This window comes from Hemiscyllium ocellatum, chromosome 13 (assembly GCF_020745735.1).
Source record: "Hemiscyllium ocellatum isolate sHemOce1 chromosome 13, sHemOce1.pat.X.cur, whole genome shotgun sequence".
Taxonomy (NCBI): domain Eukaryota; kingdom Metazoa; phylum Chordata; class Chondrichthyes; order Orectolobiformes; family Hemiscylliidae; genus Hemiscyllium; species Hemiscyllium ocellatum.
Genome location: NC_083413.1, coordinates 8,468,552 through 8,488,144, shown reverse-complemented (window position 1 = coordinate 8,488,144; position 19,593 = coordinate 8,468,552). Strand labels below are relative to the sequence as shown.

General features: G+C 42.5%; 1 protein-coding gene across 2 annotated transcripts in view; it reads left to right on the top strand.

The window, feature by feature from the left end:
* Positions 1–19,593, top strand: part of plod2 (procollagen-lysine, 2-oxoglutarate 5-dioxygenase 2) — a 170,094-nt gene that overhangs the window by 58,678 nt on the left and 91,823 nt on the right. For both annotated transcript variants that reach the window (XM_060834529.1, XM_060834528.1), the window contains exons 2-3: positions 7,021–7,112; positions 12,421–12,557. In XM_060834529.1, the coding sequence (XP_060690512.1) occupies positions 7,021–7,112; positions 12,421–12,557 (229 nt within the window). The remainder of the gene's footprint in view (positions 1–7,020; positions 7,113–12,420; positions 12,558–19,593) is intronic.

Genomic DNA, 19,593 nt, shown 5'->3' with positions numbered 1-19,593 from the left:
AACAAAAAAGTATGGAAATACTCAGCAGATCAAGCAGAACTTATGGAGGGAAAGGACAGAGGGAAAGCAAAGTTCATTTTTCAAGTCAAGGACCTTTCAACAAGGTTGGAAAGATTTACAGATTTATTTGTTGTGGATGGGACACCGTAAACTCGAATGTCTGTGATAGGATGGAAGTGCAGAAAGATTAATCAAAATAGATTTAGTCTGACGGTCAGCTGCAAATGTGTTGCTGGTCAAAGCACAGCAGGCCAGGCAGCATCTCAGGAATAGAGAATTCGACGTTTTGAGCATAAGCCCTTCATCAGGATGAAGGGCTAATGCTCGAAACGTCGAATTCTCTATTCCTGAGATGCTGCCTGGCCTGCTGTGCTTTGACCAGCAACACATTTGCAGCTGTGATCTCCAGCATCTGCAGACCTCATTTTTTAGTCTGACGGTCAACTGAAGTAGTGATGGGGCAGGGAAAAATAAATACAAGATGCACTTGAAATGTGCTACATTTGATTTCTCTCAGTTCTGATGAAAGGTCCTTACCAGACAGTGTCCTCTCTCTGCACAGGTACTGCCTGATTCACTGAATATTTCCTTATTTTCTGTTTTATAACTCATGGCTTTAAAAGACTTTCGCAAAACCTTTCAGTTTCTCACATATGATATTTTAACATTGTCTTCAATCATTACATTATGTAAGTATCTGATTTAAGTATTTCTGAAAGATACTGGCTTTTCAGACCACACGATGCACAGTGATCCCTGCAGAATGTTTCTCCTGCAACATTATAATCGGTGATAATGCAGTAAATTTTCATAGAGTTTTCCTTAAAAATAGCGCATGAGGTCTAGATATTAAAATCTGGGCCCTGTTTCCAAAAGGTCTGCCTTTTGGTAGTAATGGGAAAAGCTCTCTGACAAACCTGTAAAAACAGCTTTACTATGACTTGTCATAGAGACATTCAGCATGGAGACAAACCTTCAGTCTAATCTAGTCCCATTTGCCAGCATTTGGCACATATCCCTCCAAATCCATCCTATTCATATACCCATCCAAATGCCTTTTAAATCTGTAATGGTACCAGCCTCTACCGCTTCCCCTCGCAGCCCATTCCCCACAGATACACCACCCTCTATGTGAAAAAGTTGCCACTTAGGTCCCTTTTGAATCTTCCCCCTCTCACCTTAAACCTATGCCCTCTAGTTTTGGACTCCCCCACGTTGGGAAAAATACTTGTGCTGAGAAATAGGAAAGAAAAAGTGTTGAAAGCATAATGAGGAAAGGGAAATACGACTATAAATATTGCAAATTGTGATGAATAGCATCGCAAGATGGCCCAGTGTTACTATCAGGCGAGTGAGTACTACAGATGCTGGAGATCAGAGTCTAAAGGTGTGGCACTGGAAAAGTGAAGCCAGTCAGGCAGCATCTGAGGAGCAGGAGAGTCAACGTTTCGGGCATAACGTTCCTGGTGAAGGGCTTATGCCTGAAACATTGATTCTCCTGCTCCTCGGATGCTGCCTGACCAGCTGTGCTTTTCCAGCACCACACTTTTTGATCGTGTTACTATCATGAGCGTGGTAATCCAGAGCCCCATTAATGTTTTAGGGGCTAGAGTTTGAATCATTCCATGGCAGGTGGTGAATTGAATCTGAATCCAGTGAAAAATCTGGAATCAAGTCTATTGATGACCATGAAACTACTGTCAGCTGCTGGAAAAACTCAACTGACTGACTAATGTCCTTTACGGAAGGAAATTGCCCCCCCCAACCTGGTCAGGCCTTTATGATTTCAGACTTAGAGCAATGTGGTTGACTTCCAACTGCCTCTGGGTAAGAGGGATGGGCAATAAATGCTGATCTTGCCAGTGACATCCTGTGACTCAATAAAAAGAAAGATAACACTGTGGATGTACTGACAGCACATGGACTGCAACGGTTCAAGAAGGCAGGTCATCACCTTCTCAAGGGCAACTGAAGACGGGCAATACCTGTTGACCCTGTCAAAGATGCCCTTGTCCCATTAGTGAATAGAGAAAAGACAAGTGTGAAAATGTGATAAAAAGACAAACTGTTTTCTCATGGGAAATTTTGTCCCAGGAGTTCCAGACATGAAACCTGATCATGAGGAATCTTTGAGGAATCTCTGTTTCCCAACTGAACAATTATTGACTTCCTTCGTGTATGAGTCAAAGTGTGGAGCTGGAAAAGCACAGCAGGTATCTGAGGAGCAGGAGAGTTGACATTTTGGGCATAAGCCCTTCATCAGGAATGTGGAGAGGTCTGAGAGATAAATAGCAGGTGGGCTGGGACTGGCGGGAAGGTAGGTGTCCCTAATGTATCTGATTCTACTACCACTGCACCCACCACTCTGTGTAAAGAACCTACCTCTGACATCTCCCCTAAACCTTCCTCCAATCACCTTAAAATTGTGTCTCCTCGTGAAAGCGATTTCCATCCTGGGAGAATGTCTCTGGCTATCCACTCTATCTATGCCTCTCATGGTGGATGCAGGTGGAGGGTAATTGTGACATAGGTCAGTGGGGAGGGGTAGAGCGGAGAGGTGGGAAGGATAATGAACAGGTAGGACAGATGAAGAGGGTTGGATCTGGGATGAGGTGGAGGGAGGGGGGATTTAAAAACTGATGGAGTCGATATTGATGCCGTGTGGTTGAAGAGTCCCGAGGTGGAAGATGAGGCATTCTTTCTCTAGTTGGTTTTGATTTGACAGTGAAGAAGGCCTAGAACTTGCATGTCATTGGGGGAGTGGGAGGGGGAGTTGAGGTGGTCGGCCATGAGACAGTGGGATTGTTTGATGCTTATGTCCCAGACATGTTCCCTGAAACACTCCGCAAGTTGGCATCCTGTCTCCCTGATGTAGAGGAAACCATACCAAGAGCAACGGACACAGTAGATGAAGTGGGTGAGTGTGCTGGACAATCTCTACCAGTTGTGGAAGGATCCTTTGGAGCCTTGAAGGAGGCGTGGGCACAGGTTTTACACCTCATGCTATGGCAAGGGAAGCTGCCGGGTGTGGGGGGGGCATGGACTTAACAAGGAAGTCACAAAGGAAGTGGTCTCTGTGGAATGCTGATAGGGGTGGAGAAGGAAATGCATCTTTCGTGATGAATGTGATGGAAGGTGAGGACTAGGGGGATTCTATCCTTGTTGTAGTTGTAGGGTTCAAGGGTGGAGGTGCAGGAATTGGAGAAGATGCACTGCAGGGCATTGTTGGTCATGTGGGAGGGAAAATTGTGGTCCTTGAACTAAGAGGCCATCTAGGATGTCCTGGAGTGGAATTGCTCCTCCTGGGAGCAGATATGACTGAGGCAGAGGAATTGGGAATAAGGGATAGTGTTTTTACAGGAGGCAGGGTGGGAGAGGGTGTAGTCCAGGTAGTTTTGGAAGTCGGTGGGTTTGAAATAGATGTTGATGTTGAGTCGGCCACTGGAGGTAGAGACAGAGAGGTCCAGGAAGGGGAGGGAAGTGTCAGAGGTGGTCTGTGTGAATTTAAGGTTAGGGTGGAAAGTGTTTGTAAAGTTGGTGAATTGTTCAACCTCGTGCCATTGCAGTCCTCAGCGGAGCAGAGGAAAAGGTGGGGGATGGTGCTGGTGGCGCAGCCGAAGATGGGCTGTTCTACATACCCGATGAAGAGGCAGGTATAGCTGGGGCCCATGCGGGTGCCCGTGGCTACCCCTTTGGTCTGAAGGAAGTGGGAGGATTTGAGGACCAGTTCCGCCAAGGGACTGAATGTGTTAGTGGAATGGTACTGTTGGGTCAACACAAGAGACCTTCCTATGAAGGGATTATGTCCGAAACGTTGACTTCTCTGCTCCTCAGATGCTGCCTGACCTGCTGTGCTCTATCAGCGCACACTTTTTGACTCTAATTCTCCAGCATCTGCCGTCCTCCTTTCTTCTTGCATGAAATACTACATCTTTAACAATCTTCTGGTGCTGATCGTAATTCTCATGGAGAGTATCAAATGAAAACAGTCTAATCTCTCTCTTATTGATGCTGACTTGATGAAATACAGAAATTTCTGGAGAAACTCAGTGAGCCTGGCAGGACCAGTAAAAAGAGAAACAGAGTTAATATTTTGAACAAAGAACAGTACAACACAGTACAAGCCATTTGGCCCTCAGTATTGTGTCAACCTCCAATTCTACTCTCAGATCAAACTAATCTACATACCTTTAATTTTACTATCTTCCATATGCCTATCCAAGAATCACCTTAGATGTCCCTAATATATCTGATCTACTATCACTGCTGCCACCGCATTGCATGACCCTCCACTCTATAAAGAACCTACCTCTGATAGCTCCACTAAACAATCCTCCAATCACCTTAAAATCATGGCCCCTCATGATCGCGATTTCCACCCTGGGAAAAAGTCTCTGGCTATCCACTGTATCTATGCCTCTCATCTTGTTCACCTCTATCAAGTCACCTCTCATCCTTCTTCACTCCAATGAGGAAAGCCTGAGCTCCCACAATCTTTCTTCATAAGACATGTCCTTCAGTCCAGGCAACTTCCTGGTAAATCTCCTCTGCATCCTCTCTAAAGCTTCCACATCTTTCCTGTAATTAGGTGACCAGAACTGAACACAATATTCAAAGTGTGGTCTAACCAGCGCTTTATAGAGCTGCAGCATAACCTTGTAGTTCTTAGACTCAATTCCCCTGCTAATGGAAGCTGAAAATGTGTTGCTGGAAAAGCACAGCAGGTCAGGCAGCACCTAGGGAGCAGGAGAATCGACGTTTCGGGCATGAGCCCTTCTTCATGCCCGAAATGTCGATTCTCCTGCTCCTTGTTTGCTGCCTGACCTGCTGTGCATTCCCAGCAACACATTTTCAGCTCTGATCTCCAGCATCTGCAGTCCTCACTTTCTCCCTGCTAATGAAAGCCAACATACCATATGTCTTCCTAACAACCTGATCAACTTAGGTTACAACTTTGAGGGATTTATGGATGTGGACTCCAAGATCCCTCTGTTCCCCCACACTGCCAAGAATCCTGCCCTTAATCCTGTATTCTGCATTCAAATTCAGTCTTCAAAAATGAATCACTTCACACTTTTCCAGGTCCAACTCCATCTGCCACTTCTCAGTCCAGCTCCGTATCCTGTCAACATCCCATTGCAACCTACAACAGCCCACATACTATCCACAACTCCACTGACCATCGTGTCATCAGCAATCTTGCTAACCCACCCATCCATTTTCTCATCCAAGTTATTTATAAAAATCTCAAAGAACAGAGGTCTCAACAGATCCCTGCAAACACCACTGGTCACCGAGCTCCAGGCTGAATACTTTTCCTCAACTACCACCGTCTGTATTCTATGGGCCAGTCAATTCTGTATCCAGACAGCCAGATTTCCCAGTATCCCATATCCCTTACTTTCTGAATGAGCCTAAAATGGCCTTGCTGCAATCTATGTACACCACACGCACTGCTTTTTACCTTCATCAATGTGTTTTGTTACATACTCAAAGAATTCAATAAGGTTTGTGAGGCATGACCTGACCCTCACAAAGCCATGCTGACTATCTCTAAACAAGGTATGCTTTTCCAAAATAATCATAAATCCTGTCTCTCAGAATCCTCTCCAATAACTTGCCCTCCACAAACACAAGACCGACTGGTTGTAATTCCCTTTCTTGAACAAAGGAATAACATTTGCCGCCCTACAATCATCTGGTGGTACTCCAGTGGACAATGAGGTTGCAAAGATCATTGCCAAAGGTGCAGCAATCTCTTCCCTCATTTCCTGTAGAAACTTTGGGTGTATCCCGTATGACCCAGGTGATTTATCTATTGCATGTGTTTCAAACTTTCCTGCACATGCCCCTCCTTAACTTCAACCTGTTTGAGCACATCAGCCTGTTTTACTGTGTCCTCATATAGGACAAGGTCTCTCTCACTGTGAATACTGAGGCAAAGTATTCATCAAGGACCTCCCCTACCTCCTCCAACTCCAAGTTTGAGTTCAATAACCTTGCTTCATATCACTCACTGGACTCGATGCTAATTCTGCTTTCTCTCCACAGATGCTACCTGACCTGTGAGGTTTCTTCAGCTGTTTCTGTTTTTGTTTCAAATGTTCAGCGTCTTTGTTTAGATGCATTTTGGGAAATCTAATTCTCGAACAAATTATACAGTAAACGGAAGAGCCTTGGGAAAAGTTGATGGGCAGAGAGCTCTGGGAGTGCAGGTCCATTGTACCCTGAAGGTTGCTGCACAAGTGGATAGAGTGGTCAAGAAGGCATATGCTTGCTTTCATCGGGCGGGGTACTGAGTATAAGACTGGCAGGTCATGTTGAAATTATACAAGACATTGGTTTGGCCGCATTTAGAATATTGTGTACTGTTCTGGTCGCCACATTACCAAAAGGATGTGGATGTTTTGGAGAGGGTGCAGAGAAGGTTTATGAGGATGTTGCCTGGTATGGAAGGTGCTAGCTATGAAGAGTGGTTGAGTAGGTTAGGATTGTTTTCATGAGAAAAAAGGAGATTGAGGGGGGAACCTGACTGAGGTTTACAAAATCATGAAGGTATAGACAGGGTGAATAAAGACCAGCTTTTTCCCAGGGTGAGGGATTCAATAATGAGGGGTCACACTTTCAAGGTGAGAGGTGAAAAGTTTAAGGGGAATATACGTGGCCAGTACTTCACACAGAGGGTGGTAGGCGCCTGGAACGCGTTGCCAGCAGAGGTGGTAGAGGCAGGCACGGTAGATTCATTTAAGATGTGTCTGAACAGATGCATGAGTAGATGGGGAGCAGAGGGATACAAATGATTAGGAATTGACCAACAGGTTTAGACAGTAGATTTGGATCAGTTCAGGCTTGGAGGGCCGAAGGGCCTGTTCCTGGGCTGTAAATTTTCTTTATTCTTCATTTTATTTTAGTGACTGGATCGATGTTCGTTGACTGGACGTATTGTTTTGTTTGTGTGAACACATTGCGGATGCTGCCCCTTGTAGCAATTTTCTCATCTTTTAAATATCTTCATTTCAGAAAATCTGTTGGTGCTTACGGTAGCGACCAAAGAAACAGATGGCTTCAAACGTTTCATGCAGACAGCTCAACATCTCAACTATACAGTCAAGGTAGGCACTTTCAATATAGCTCAAAGAATGTTTCAAGATCTAAAGGTCCAAAGTAATTTGTTGGCTTGTATTCATAGCGCCTTCATTTATCTTACTTCCTCACATAGTATTTTTGCTCTCATTGTAACCATCATGGATAAAGACATCACTGATTACCTTCTTGAAGAACTCACTCCCCAGACTACCATCTTCATTATCAGCCTGTATAAATGAAATATTTCCAATTCACTTACTACAAATTCTGTATTCCCAAAAGTCGCCCTTGAACCTCCATATATTACAATATTTCTGCAGTTGTTGATTTGTTGAACCACTACTTTTCATCTGCCTTAGTTCCTAGGGAAACCAATATTCTCTCTCACTGTGGCACAGCACTAATCTTCCCTTCCTTAATTGTAAGGGATGCAAACTTTAAAAATATGGCACAGAGCTGCTCATTATCAGAATGGGTTGCACCACAGATATATAGAGAGGAGAGTAGGCTATTTGGTTCTTCAAACCTGCTCTCCCATTAAATTTAAACATGGCTGACCATCCAACTCAGTACCCTGTTCATAAAGCTGTAACAAGTCCTGCTCTCATACAGTCATTCAGCGATAGTCATACAGCACAAAAGCAGACCCTTTGGTCCAATCAATCCATGTCGAACATAATCCCAAACTAAACTAGTTCCACCTTTTAAAAGGTGCAACTTTTTAAAAAAAAGGTTTTATGATTTACACATGAAAGAAGTGAAACTATCATGATATTCTAACAGATGAAAGGCTTAACAGACAATCAATATTTAAATGTATAATTTCAGTTACATCACACTGTAAATTTTTGCTATAAATTCTGTGTGTTGGATTGATCCCTCCACTACCACCTGATGAAGGAGTGTCGCTCCGAAAGCTAGTGTGCTTCCAATTAAACCTGTTGGACTATAACCTGGTGGTGCGAGATTTTTAACTTTGTACACCCCAGTTCCATACTGCCATCTCCAAATCATAGTTCTACCGGACTACATTTGGCCCATGTCCCTCTAAACCTTTCCTACTCATGTACTTACCAAGGTATCTTTTAAATGTTGGAATCATGCCCCATTCTCCACTTCCTCTGATAGTTAATTCCATGCATGACCCACTCCTTATGTAAAAGATTTGCCCCTCATTTTTAAATCTGTCTCATCTCACCTTTAAAAAATGCCACCTAGTTTTTAACTTCCCCATCCTAGTGAAAATATACCTGTTAAACCTATCTATACCCATCATGATTTTTCTTCTAAATCTGCTCGGTGTTTCAGGATTATCCCAGAGTGCAAAGATAGAGTCCAGCAACATTTCTCTTCACTAAGTTGCCTCCTTAAACCTGTTTACCTGTCACCTTCCACTTTAACCTCTAACAATAAGAATGAGAGATCATAGATCGTGCATGGTGCGCGTGTCATGTTCTCTCTGTCTTCATACTTTTAATTGGACTTTCTTCAGAATTATTATTTGAAAATTGAGGGGTTACGTTTGGGGAGGAAGGGAGAGAAAACAGCATTTCAACTCTATGTTTAGTTTTGTCTTTGACCATTTGGCTAAAGATAGTTAGTGGATCTGAAGTGAAAGGAGGTTAAACAGGAATAACTTCTTTAAGCCAAATTCCTTTATCTGAATCTCATAGTGCGCCAGTCTTTTAAATGGCAATTCCGTTGGGCTTATTTTCTTGACAGTTTGGGACAGATTTTCAGTATTAATTTTCAGAACTGAATATGCCTCAGTAGTTCTGGGATCCAAACCTCCCCAGAATGCTGTAGGCACACCCACCTGAAGCTTTCAGAGCTGTAGCTAAATAAAGAGCAGGGAGTGGATTCGTTGTCCAATCAGAAAGTCAGTTCGATTGGGACAATGCATCCATCCTGGGACAGGCCAAACGGAGACATGTGTGGGAATTCCCGGCGGCCAGGCATTCAGACCGGAACTCCATTTACAAACATATCGATTTGGACCCCATTTACCAACCACTCAGAAACAGAACCAGAAATGAAACCATCAGGCAAAACCAACCCAGACAGGGAAATAATAAGCAAGACAGAACCCCAGCGCTTCACCAGAGGCTCACTGATGATGTTACCTAGTATGGTGATGAAATGTCTGAAAGCAAACACACTGGCCCAACGTGCAAACTGGTCCACAATCTGAGTTCCAAGTCTTCTCCAAAATCTCAGGGTGGTGTTGCTGTGGTGTACAACTCTGTGACTGTAATAACTGTAATTGGACTCCTGGTGTTGGAGAGCTAGTAGGAGAGAAAGAGGGACATTTCTCTTGCTGTTTAAAAAAGACATGGCCAGACCATGATCTAGAGTGCCTACACTTCCACAGAATGGCTGGAGATGTCTCATAACAAATCAAAACAGAATGATTAAAAACATCTACAAATGTAAGGGCTGGGAGCAGGTTTGATCCAATCACTTCTTTAAGCATGCTTTGTTTAAGTAAGATCACAGCTGATTTGATTTCTTCACATTACTCCTACTCCAGACAGCCCAAAGTAATAAAAAAGGCAATTAGAACTCTTGTGGTATAGTGCTAGTGTCCCTATTTCTGAGCCAGGAGGCCTGCGTTCAAGATTCACCTGTCCACAGGCACATCGTAACATCTCTGGACAGATGAATGAGGAAGTAACAATTGATGAGTGATAAACCGCTCACTGATGCACCTCTGTTCCTGAAGCTTCTGTTATGTTCCTGTGGTTAAAATTTCATGCTTTCACCTCTCTGACCAAGGTAAGATTCCTGGTCAGGGAAGGAAGTTTTAGTGGACCTGATGGCATGGTAGTAATTGTGACGATGCTGCCTCTTCAAAAGGGTTATTTTATCCTTTTTTTTAAAGAGAGGTTGGAAAAGCAGAGATGCCGAGGTGTCTAGGGTTTCAAAAGGTTTAACAATGGAAGGCAATTGGCCAGTTCTGTCAGTTCAGATTTTCTTTCTAGTATGTTTTAGCTGTTGCAGTCACAAGATGTGAGAGTCCAGGGGAGTTGTAAGCTTCAGTAAAGAAAGCCTTTCAATTTCTCCGAAATCTCTCTCTGCAAGTTGTTCCCTCTGCCCTGCAAGAATCTGTATTTGAATTTACTTTTTTGCAAAGGGGTGTGTTTATGGGATGTTACTGGGCTGGAACAGTTAATTAGTTAAGTTGCTGTATCGAGTTGGTTAAGTTTTCCAATACACAGGAACTTTGATTATCCAAATGTGATTGGCGGGCACTATTTCGTTCAGATAATTGATTTTACCTTAAATGAGGAAAGACACACTGATCTAACGCTGTCCTACTGGAGAATTTGTTTAAATTCTATAACTTTACTGAGTCTGTCATTTAAACAAACTAATCCTTACAGTCTGCAAATCACAGGTTAAAATGAAAAGGACACCATCACACAAATACTGTATATGAAATCCCAGCATTAAACAAGGTCCTGAACAGCTTCTACGATCGCAAGAGCATTTGTTAGTTTCTGGGAACTCAGTCTCGCAATAGTAAGACAGAAGCACTACCCCACACATGCTTTTACATTCTCAGCCATTTTTTTTAATGTACGGCCCAATGAAGTGATGGGAATACTCTAAAACACTTATTTTTGTAAAGGGCTGTGTAACAACCCATGCCTAAAAACAATCCAGTCGCTCATGCTTAAGTTGCTTGTGTTTCTTTGATTTTGCCAGAGTTTTCATATGTTCTTCAGTACAGGTAAATCTAACATACTTACCTCTTTGATGTAACATTTTTGTGGGACTTTGAAATCTTTGGATAATCTGAAATTTGGAATTGATATTTGGATAATCGAGGTTCCTCTGTAGCTAAGATTCTAAATTCTGCTTGCTTTTATTCATGTTTCAATTATATTGTTTAAATAAATTCTGTTTTTCTCAAAGAGTGGTTTGATCAGCTGCATCGCATTTGGAATATCCACTTCACATCTGTGTTTAAGAAAAAGTTAGGGTCTAGGCCTTGAGTTAGGGTTAGGGTCTTGAAATATCTTGAGGGGATCTGGCCTGGTTCATACCAGTAACATAGTTAATCTCAGAATGCTGGGTAACGTTCTGGAGATGTGGGTTTGAATCCCACCTTTTGACATATGAGCAAGGTTGTTATAGTGCAGTGATAGTCTCCTTACTGAGGCAAACAAAAGGGTAGCTGATGATAACTGCTAAAAATGTGTTGCTGGAAAAGCGCAGCAGGTCACGCAGCATCCAAGGAACAGGAGATTCGACGATTCGGGCATAAGCCCTTCTTCAGGAATGAGGAGAGTGTGCCAAGCTAAGATAAAAGGTAGGGAGCTGATGATAAGCCTGGAGGGTGGCAAATGCTGAACGGGTGCTAACAGGAAGTGTAAATAGTCGAAAATGAGACAGTTGTAATTCGTACAGAACTGGACCAATTAGTGTGGGGATGGGTTTAATGCATTTCAGACTCATGCCAACTGGCCAGACTGATTGCTTGTCTGACAGGTGAGATTGGAAACATAGCAGAAGGACCCTTATGGCTTGTGATTTAAAAGGATGACTGGAAACAGAGATGGGTTTCCTTAATCATGAAACACTCCCTTCACCTGCCCAAAGCCACTCTTTCCTTCACCACCTCCGACACCTACCTATAGTCACTCTTTCCCACCCCCCCCACCCATAGTTACTCCCACCTCTGACCCCTATTCATAGTCGCTCCTCCCCCCCACCACCACCACCAACCCCTACCCAGCAGTTACTCTTTCCTCTCACCTCCGACCCCTACCCATAGTCGCACTTTCCCCTCGCCTCCATCCTCTAACCACAGTCGCTCTTATCCCTCACCTCTGACCTCTACCCATAGACACTCTTAGCCTTCACCTCTGACCTTTCCAGGCCATCAGGAATGTTCACACTAAAGCTTGGAGCAGCTGCTATCCAGGCACAATGTGAAAAGACCACTGTGAGGTCTTTCTGTCAACGTTAAATGGAGGTCTGTTCAGTTTCTGGACCCTCCCGGTGCCTCAGATGTATGTAAATATAATTCTGCACAAGTAAGAAATTTCTAGGGTTGTTTGTTGGATGGAGTCAAACTCCAATGTTTGTTTGTCCCTTTAAATGCTACTCTACGGAACAGACTGTGTATATTAAGATATTTTTAAAGTATATTTTTGAATTTAAAAAATGTGTTACAACAAGAAGCAGGGATGCTAGAGAAATTCAGCAGGTCTGGCAGTGTATATAGAGAAAGAAACCGAGTTAACGTTTCGACTCTGTGTGACCCTTCGTTGGAAGGAGTGCTGCAGTTTTGGCTTCCTCGTGTGAATGCTTTGTTCCTCTGTGCAGGTACTTGGTGCAGAGGAGGACTGGCGTGGGGGAAACATACCTCACACAATTGGTGGAGGACAGAAAGTGCGACTGTTGAAGGAAGAGATGCAAAATCACGCTGACCGCGATGATCTTGTGGTGCTGTTCACTGACAGGTACAGTGTCTGCTCGAAACGGTTATCTAATGTTTCAGTTTTCTGGAAAACTGCAGTGCTCAGTGGCATTTGGGTGGACAATTTTGTGGAACCTTGAACTATTGAATCCAAACATTTGCTGTGTTTTGGTGCATGGAATTAATAACACCTTTTTAATACCATGTCTGACTGAAGGAAACATACCTGAACTGCTGTGTTTGAGGTGACAGAGCCTGAAGGGTGCGCTCTATTTGAGCATCATCTGACCAATAGAGGAAGGAAATTTTCATTCTGTCTGTGGTTGACTGCTTTCAACACTTTTTAAATACTCTTTAAACCAATTCTTAAGTTTAGAAATAACTTTCTGTGGCTTTGATGATCATTGAACAACACAGTGAACGGTCTAAATTCTTGCCAGCCTCTTTCAGCTTTAATTAACATCTTTGTGCCTCTTTCTCAGTACTATTTTTATAACATTCTATTTCCATAGACATGAACATCAACTTCCAGATGTTGATTATTTATTCGCTGGGTACTATTTCCTCATCCAATTTTCTCATTTAGCACAGGGCTTTTGTAGCACACTGGTAGTGTCCATACATCTGGACCAGGAGATCCCTACTCATACTTGTGTCATAGGTTTAACCTTCTAAATCAACCTTATCGTGGATTTTGTCCTGAACATTATTTTTTTTTAAATCAATATGCAACTTTTGGGTACAGCAGCTGATGAGTGTCATTTGCTTTGACTTCTACTGCTTTAGTGAATGAGAGTAAGACATTAATGATGGCATGGTGGCTCAGTGGTTAGCACTGCTGCCTCACTGCACCAGGGACCTGGGTTCGATTCCAACCTCAGGTGACTCTGCGGAGTTTGCACATTCTCCCCGTGTCTGTGTGAGTTTCCTCCCACAGACCAAAGATGTGCAGGTTCCTGATGAAGGGCTTATGCCCGAAACGTCGAATTTCCTGTTCCTTGGATGCTGCCTAACCTGCTGTGCTTTAACCAGCAACACATTTTCAGCTGTGATCTCCAGCATCTGCAGACCTCATTTTTTACCCCAGGTTAGATGGTAGTCATGATATGGAGATGTCGGAGTTGGATTGGGGTATACAAAGTTAAAAAAATCACACAACACCGAGGTTATAGTCCAACAGATTTAATTGGAAGCACTAGCTTTCGGAGCGCCACTCCTTCATCAGGTGGTTGTGGAGAATAAGATTGTTAGACACAGAATTTAAGCAAAAGCTTAGTGTGATGTAACTGAAATTATACATTGAAAAATACCTTGATGGTTTGTTAAGTCTCTCGTCTGTTAGAATGACCATGATCGTTTCACTTCTTTTACATGTAAATTGCAAAACCTTTTTAAAAAGTTACATTCTTAAGTGAACTTTAACAATTGGTGTCAGCCCAGACAAGGTATTGGGTATTAGCACCGCTCTGTGCTGCTGTCTGTGCCATGATGTTTAGACTGATTCTAATCTAAAAAATGAATTAACAGAATCTTACATGGATTCATACTGTTTATGAGCAAAGTACAATGTAACTGTGCAAGTACAAATTAACCCCAAAACACATGTGAGTGGGGGAAGTGCGTGGGGTTGTGTCTGAGAGAGTGTGTGTGTATCACACACACACACACTCGCACTCGCACACGCACGCACACACACAATACAAGTTTCTGGGGTTAATTTGTACTTGCACAGTTACATTGTACTTTGCTCATAAACAGTATGAATCCATGTAAGATTCTGTTAATTCATTTTTTAGATTAGAATCAGTCTAAACATCATGGCACAGACAGCAGCACAGAGCGGTGCTAATACCCAATACCTTGTCTGGGCTGACACCAATTGTTAAAGTTCACTTAAGAATGTAACTTTTTAAAAAGGTTTTGCAATTTACATATGAAAGAAGTGAAATGATCACGGTCATTCTAACAGATGAGAGACTTAACAAACAATCAAGGTACTTTTCAATGTACAATTTCAGTTACATCACACTGTAAACTTCTGCTATAAATTCTGTGTCTTACAATCTTATTCTCCACAACCACCTGATGAAGGAGCGGCGCTCCGAAAGCTAGTGCTTCCAACTAAACCTGTTGGACTATAACCTGGTGTTGTGTGATTTTTAGCCTGGTGAGTATGGCCAACCCATCTAAATGTAGGATCATGAAGATAAGATGGAGAGGGGATAGCTCTGGGTGGGATTCTCTATAGAGAATCAACGCAGTCTCGATGGGCTGAATGGCTCATGTACTCACTGTAGAAATTCTACGAGTTTATCACAGGAATTAATATCAGAACTGAAAGTGCCTGGATGTTGGCATATCCACAATGCAAACTCAAGCAGTTAATATCTGGGGCTAATCCCTGCTGTTAGCACAATGACAGAGAAAAGCTGTCTCAAGAAAGTAAAAATTGTTAAGCCAAGAGATATTTTTGCAGTTTAAAGGGGTTTGCTGCTTTCAGGTTTTGACATAATCTACAGTGTAAATCCTTCAGAGGATTTGTACTCAAAAAAAAATGTTGTGTGGTACAGTACACCACAGAAATCAGAAAGTTGTAGGCTTTTTATCCATCACTTAGGTTTATTTATAAAATAAAATGAAGAACTGCAGACGCTACATATCTGGAACAAAAGCAGAAATTGCTGGAAAACAGCAGGTCTGGCAGCATCTGTGGGAAGAAAGCAGAGTTAACGTTTTGAGTCCAGTGATTCTTCATCAGAATAATTACATTTATTTGATCACAGTCAGGTAGAATTAAGAGCGTTATGAGTGACCACAGTGGTTTGTGCAAAGAAGAAAGAAAATCAGACAAGGTTGCAGTTCTGGAGCTAGTCGCTGGTTCCTCTGCCCCCACCTCTCACTCCGTTGCTCGCATCTGGTCAGAAAGTGTTCAGGTCTGGCTGCATTGCATTCCATTCTGATATCTCCCTCTAGCTCCTGATCAGTCCACGATGATAGCTGTTTGAATGAAGCAGCAGAGGGTTGGTGGCACTCTGTAAATCTTTTCTACTGAAAATGCATGTTTATACCAATAGGATAGGTACTATACTTAGAAATTTAGGGTGAGAAGGGAAAGATTTAAAAGGAACATATGGGGCAACGTTTTCAAGTAAAGGGTGGTGCATGTGAGGAATGAAGTGGCGGAGGCTGGTACAATTACAACATTTAAGACGCACTTGGATGGGTATATGAATAGGAAGGTTTAGAGAAACATGGGAGAAATGAGGACTGCAGATGCTGGAGAGTCAAAGTTGAAAAGTGTGGCGCTGGAAAAGCACAGCAGGTCAGGCAGCATCCGGGGAACAGGAGAGTCAACATTTCAGGCATAAGCTCTTTATCAGGAATGGGCTTAATCCCAAACATCGATTCTCCCACTCCTCAGATGCTGCCTGACCTGCTGAACTTTTCCAGCACCACACCTTTGATTTAGAGGGATATGGGCCAAGTGCTGGCAAATGGGAGTAGATTAGGTTGGGGTATCTGGTCGGCATAAACGAGTTGGACCGAAGGGTCTGTTTCTGTGCTGTACATCTCTGTGACTCTAAGATTCTGCACCTAGGTACCTTGGTACCTAACATGGTGCCATAAGTTGTGATTTGCAAACTTCTCACTGTACTCCTGTGAGTACATATGACAATAAACTTAATTCAGTTGAAAAGAGCACCTCTTTGGTTCAGTTTTCCAGTTTTCTAATCTTGACTGAGACCAGTTAAGTGGTGTTTCAGCAGGGAAAGAGGAGATGGGGAAAGCTCCCTGGTCTTTGAGAGACCTTCCTGGGGTCAGGAGCTGGAAGCAAATCACCTTTCAATTAACCCCAGACTGAAGGAGCATTAAACACAACACTGCCAATAAAAAGGGCCTGCTCTTTAACGAGCTTATCATTTTTTAAAAAATTAATTCACAGGATGTGGTGTAGGCTAGCATTTATTGACCAGCCCCTAGGAGATAGTTTAGAGTCAACCATGTTATTATGGGAAGGAGTCACTGTAGACCAGATCAGGTAAAGACCCTTCCTTCCCTAAAGGATGTGATTGAACTAGATGGATTTATCTTGATAGTCATTTATGGTCAACATGAGATTGTTAATTCCGGATTATTTTGTAATGAATTGAAATGAATCTGTCGGGGTGGGGCTTGTCCCCCAGAACATTACCTCGGGTCTCTACATCAGTTGCCTAGTGATAATACCACTAGGCCATCGTCTTGAGGTGGACTTCCCACTAACTTATTAAGTTGGTGACCACCTTCTCTGCAAGGAGGTACTTCATTCAATCTAAATTCACACTTTACCCTGAACATGTACCTGTTCTGTCTTGACATTTTCAGCAGGGCTAAAATATTGTTTCAAGTTTCCTTTAGGAATCTTTCTTGCCTCAACAAGATCCTCTTATCTGATCATTCCTCATCTCTGTTCCCTCTGATCCCTGAGATGAGCTTTAAGTTGCTGTCCACTGTACTTGCAAAGTGAAAGAATATAATGGAGAAAATGTAATTTTAACACTTTGCATTAAACTAATTTTTAAAAACTGTCTGTAATGTAAAAAATGTTTTCCAGTAATTTTCACAGGAGTTGGCCCTATTTCCCTCCGTTATTTTTCCACTCATCTTTGCCAGAGGTACAGCAGGAGATCAAGAAATCTCTGCAGGAATTTTGCCCTGTTAACTTTACCCTTAATCGATTCATTCTGCTCTGTGCATTTTGAGCTGAAAGCCATACAATAAAGGTCTGACAGATCTCTTCACCACGAAAAATTAATTGGCTTAACTAAGAATGTTCAAAGTGCTGCTTTCACTTCAAATATGCTTTTCCAATTCTGAAGAAATTTGACAGCTACAATGGACTGTAAACTGAGTGTACACAAAATAGCTCCAGATGTACAGAATGCTCTTGGTAATGGTTCCATTAAATGCAAGTTTGGCTACACTGGCAGTAATCTCCAATTCTTGTCTTTACTTCAGAATGATCAACTTTCTCTCTTCTTACGTGTCAGTGTAGTATTCCAAATTTGTCTTAATTATAACATGCCAGAGTATGTAAATCACTGGGTCCACAGCAGGATATGAGCTGTAATTTGGCACATTCACTCGACAGTGCAGGGCGGGCCGTAACAATGACTTTGGGAAATGTAAAACGTTATTCTGCTGTGATGTTTGGAGCATAATGCGTCAGGACAGTTCGAGCTTTATTTTGCTTTTATCCTGCTGCAACTGACGTGGTTGTGCTTCATTTGTGGTGGCAATGGTTTTAAAAAGTGGTGCAGGGCTCCGGTCTCTAGTTCAGAGTTTGTTGTTTTTAAACGAGGACGAATATTCATGGCTGAATCCAACTGCGTACGCACGTAGCTCCTGGAAGAGTCAGTCTGACACTTTGGCTGCTGCTCTGTCCCACCACTGCACTGTCCCACTACTGCACTGTCCAGCTGAATAGTTTGGTGAATAATTTGTGAAATCTGTCCTTCTGAGATCAGCGAAGACTGGGATCTGGATCTGATGCACGCCAGAGAGAACTTTCATCAAATTTACCAGGGAAACAATTGAAGCTAAGATGCATTTGGCACTGTGCTGCTGAATGGCCCTAGTGGTATTATCACTTGACAATTAATCAAGACACCTCGGTAATGTTCTGGAAAGCAAAAACAGAAATTGCTGGAGAAACTCAGCAGGTCTGACAGCTTCTGTGGAGAGAGAGAAAGCAGAGTTAACATTTCTGGTCCAGTAACCACTCTTCAGAACTGTCCTGGAGATCCATGGCAGATGGTGGAATTTGAATTCAATTTTTAAAAAAAATGGAATTAGAATTCAGTAAAGATCTGAAATTAAGAGTCTGATGATGACTATGAAGCCACTGTCTGATTGTCATAAAAATCCACCAGGTTCATAATGTCCTTTAGGGAAGGAAATCTGCCATCCTTGCCTGGTGTACATATTGTGTGCAGCATTATGGTTGATTCTCAACTACTCTCAGAGTAATTAGGGATGATAAGTCAAAGTTGGCCTACCCAATGATGCCCATTTCCCATGAATACATACCCAAAGACAAATCCTTATTGAGTTTTCCAAGATTACCTGGCCCTAGTTCCCTTGGTTACCAGAAGGATTGAGCATATGACATTTGGCTGTGTTAACTTGAGTGGACGTGGCTCAAATTTGATTCTTCTTTGTTCCATCAACCTTTCATCCTGTCCCTGCACCTACCCCCAAGTATCCACTTTTAAAAAAGGTAGTTAGTTGCCTATGGCTAATCCAGTTTGTATATATCATTGGTCCAATGTCAGTATGATGCACAATCTCTGGCCCAAAATGTTAGTGCTGATTTATTTCTGTAGATGCTGCCAGACCTGAGTTTCTCCAGCAATTTCTGTTTTTGTTTCCGATTTCCAGCATCCACAGTTCTTTTGTTTTTTGTTCAATGTGGTTGATTAACTGTCTACTGATGTTTCCTTGCAAACCATTATCAAGATTGCTACATGAACTGCAGTATGTTGTTGGGAACTGGCCAAGTACACTATTAAACAGAAGCAACGTAATCCAAACGCTGTAGATGAGAACAAAAACACAAAATGCCAGCAAAAGTTGGGTTGCTCTGCTACGCTGTTGCATTTCAATATTTTATTACTGCACACTTCCTGTCGCTTTTTCTGAAGCGAGTTGCTCAGACAGGAGAAAATGAGCAACCAGTGTCAACATCACTGAAGAAATATCTGCTGAGATTGCCAAAGAAAATGCTTTTGCTACATGGTGAAGAATCTCTGGTTGTTTTGGAAGTTTGTTGATGCAGCAGAACCCTGGAAAGTTTGCATTTTGTAAATGGAACTTGGAATAATTTTGACTCCTTTGTGCGACCTCTGCGTATGCAAAATCAGTCTGATTTCTGAGGACCGAGAAAGTTAAATGTCTTGCTAACCAGTTGTAAGAAATTGCCCTCCGCCCTATGTCAACAGCTGTTTCATTTCAGTTTTGCAGTTCTTTCCATTGAAGGCTTGATGTATGCCAGAAGAGAGTTTATCTACTGCCCGATGACTTGTACGTCAGCTGCTTCT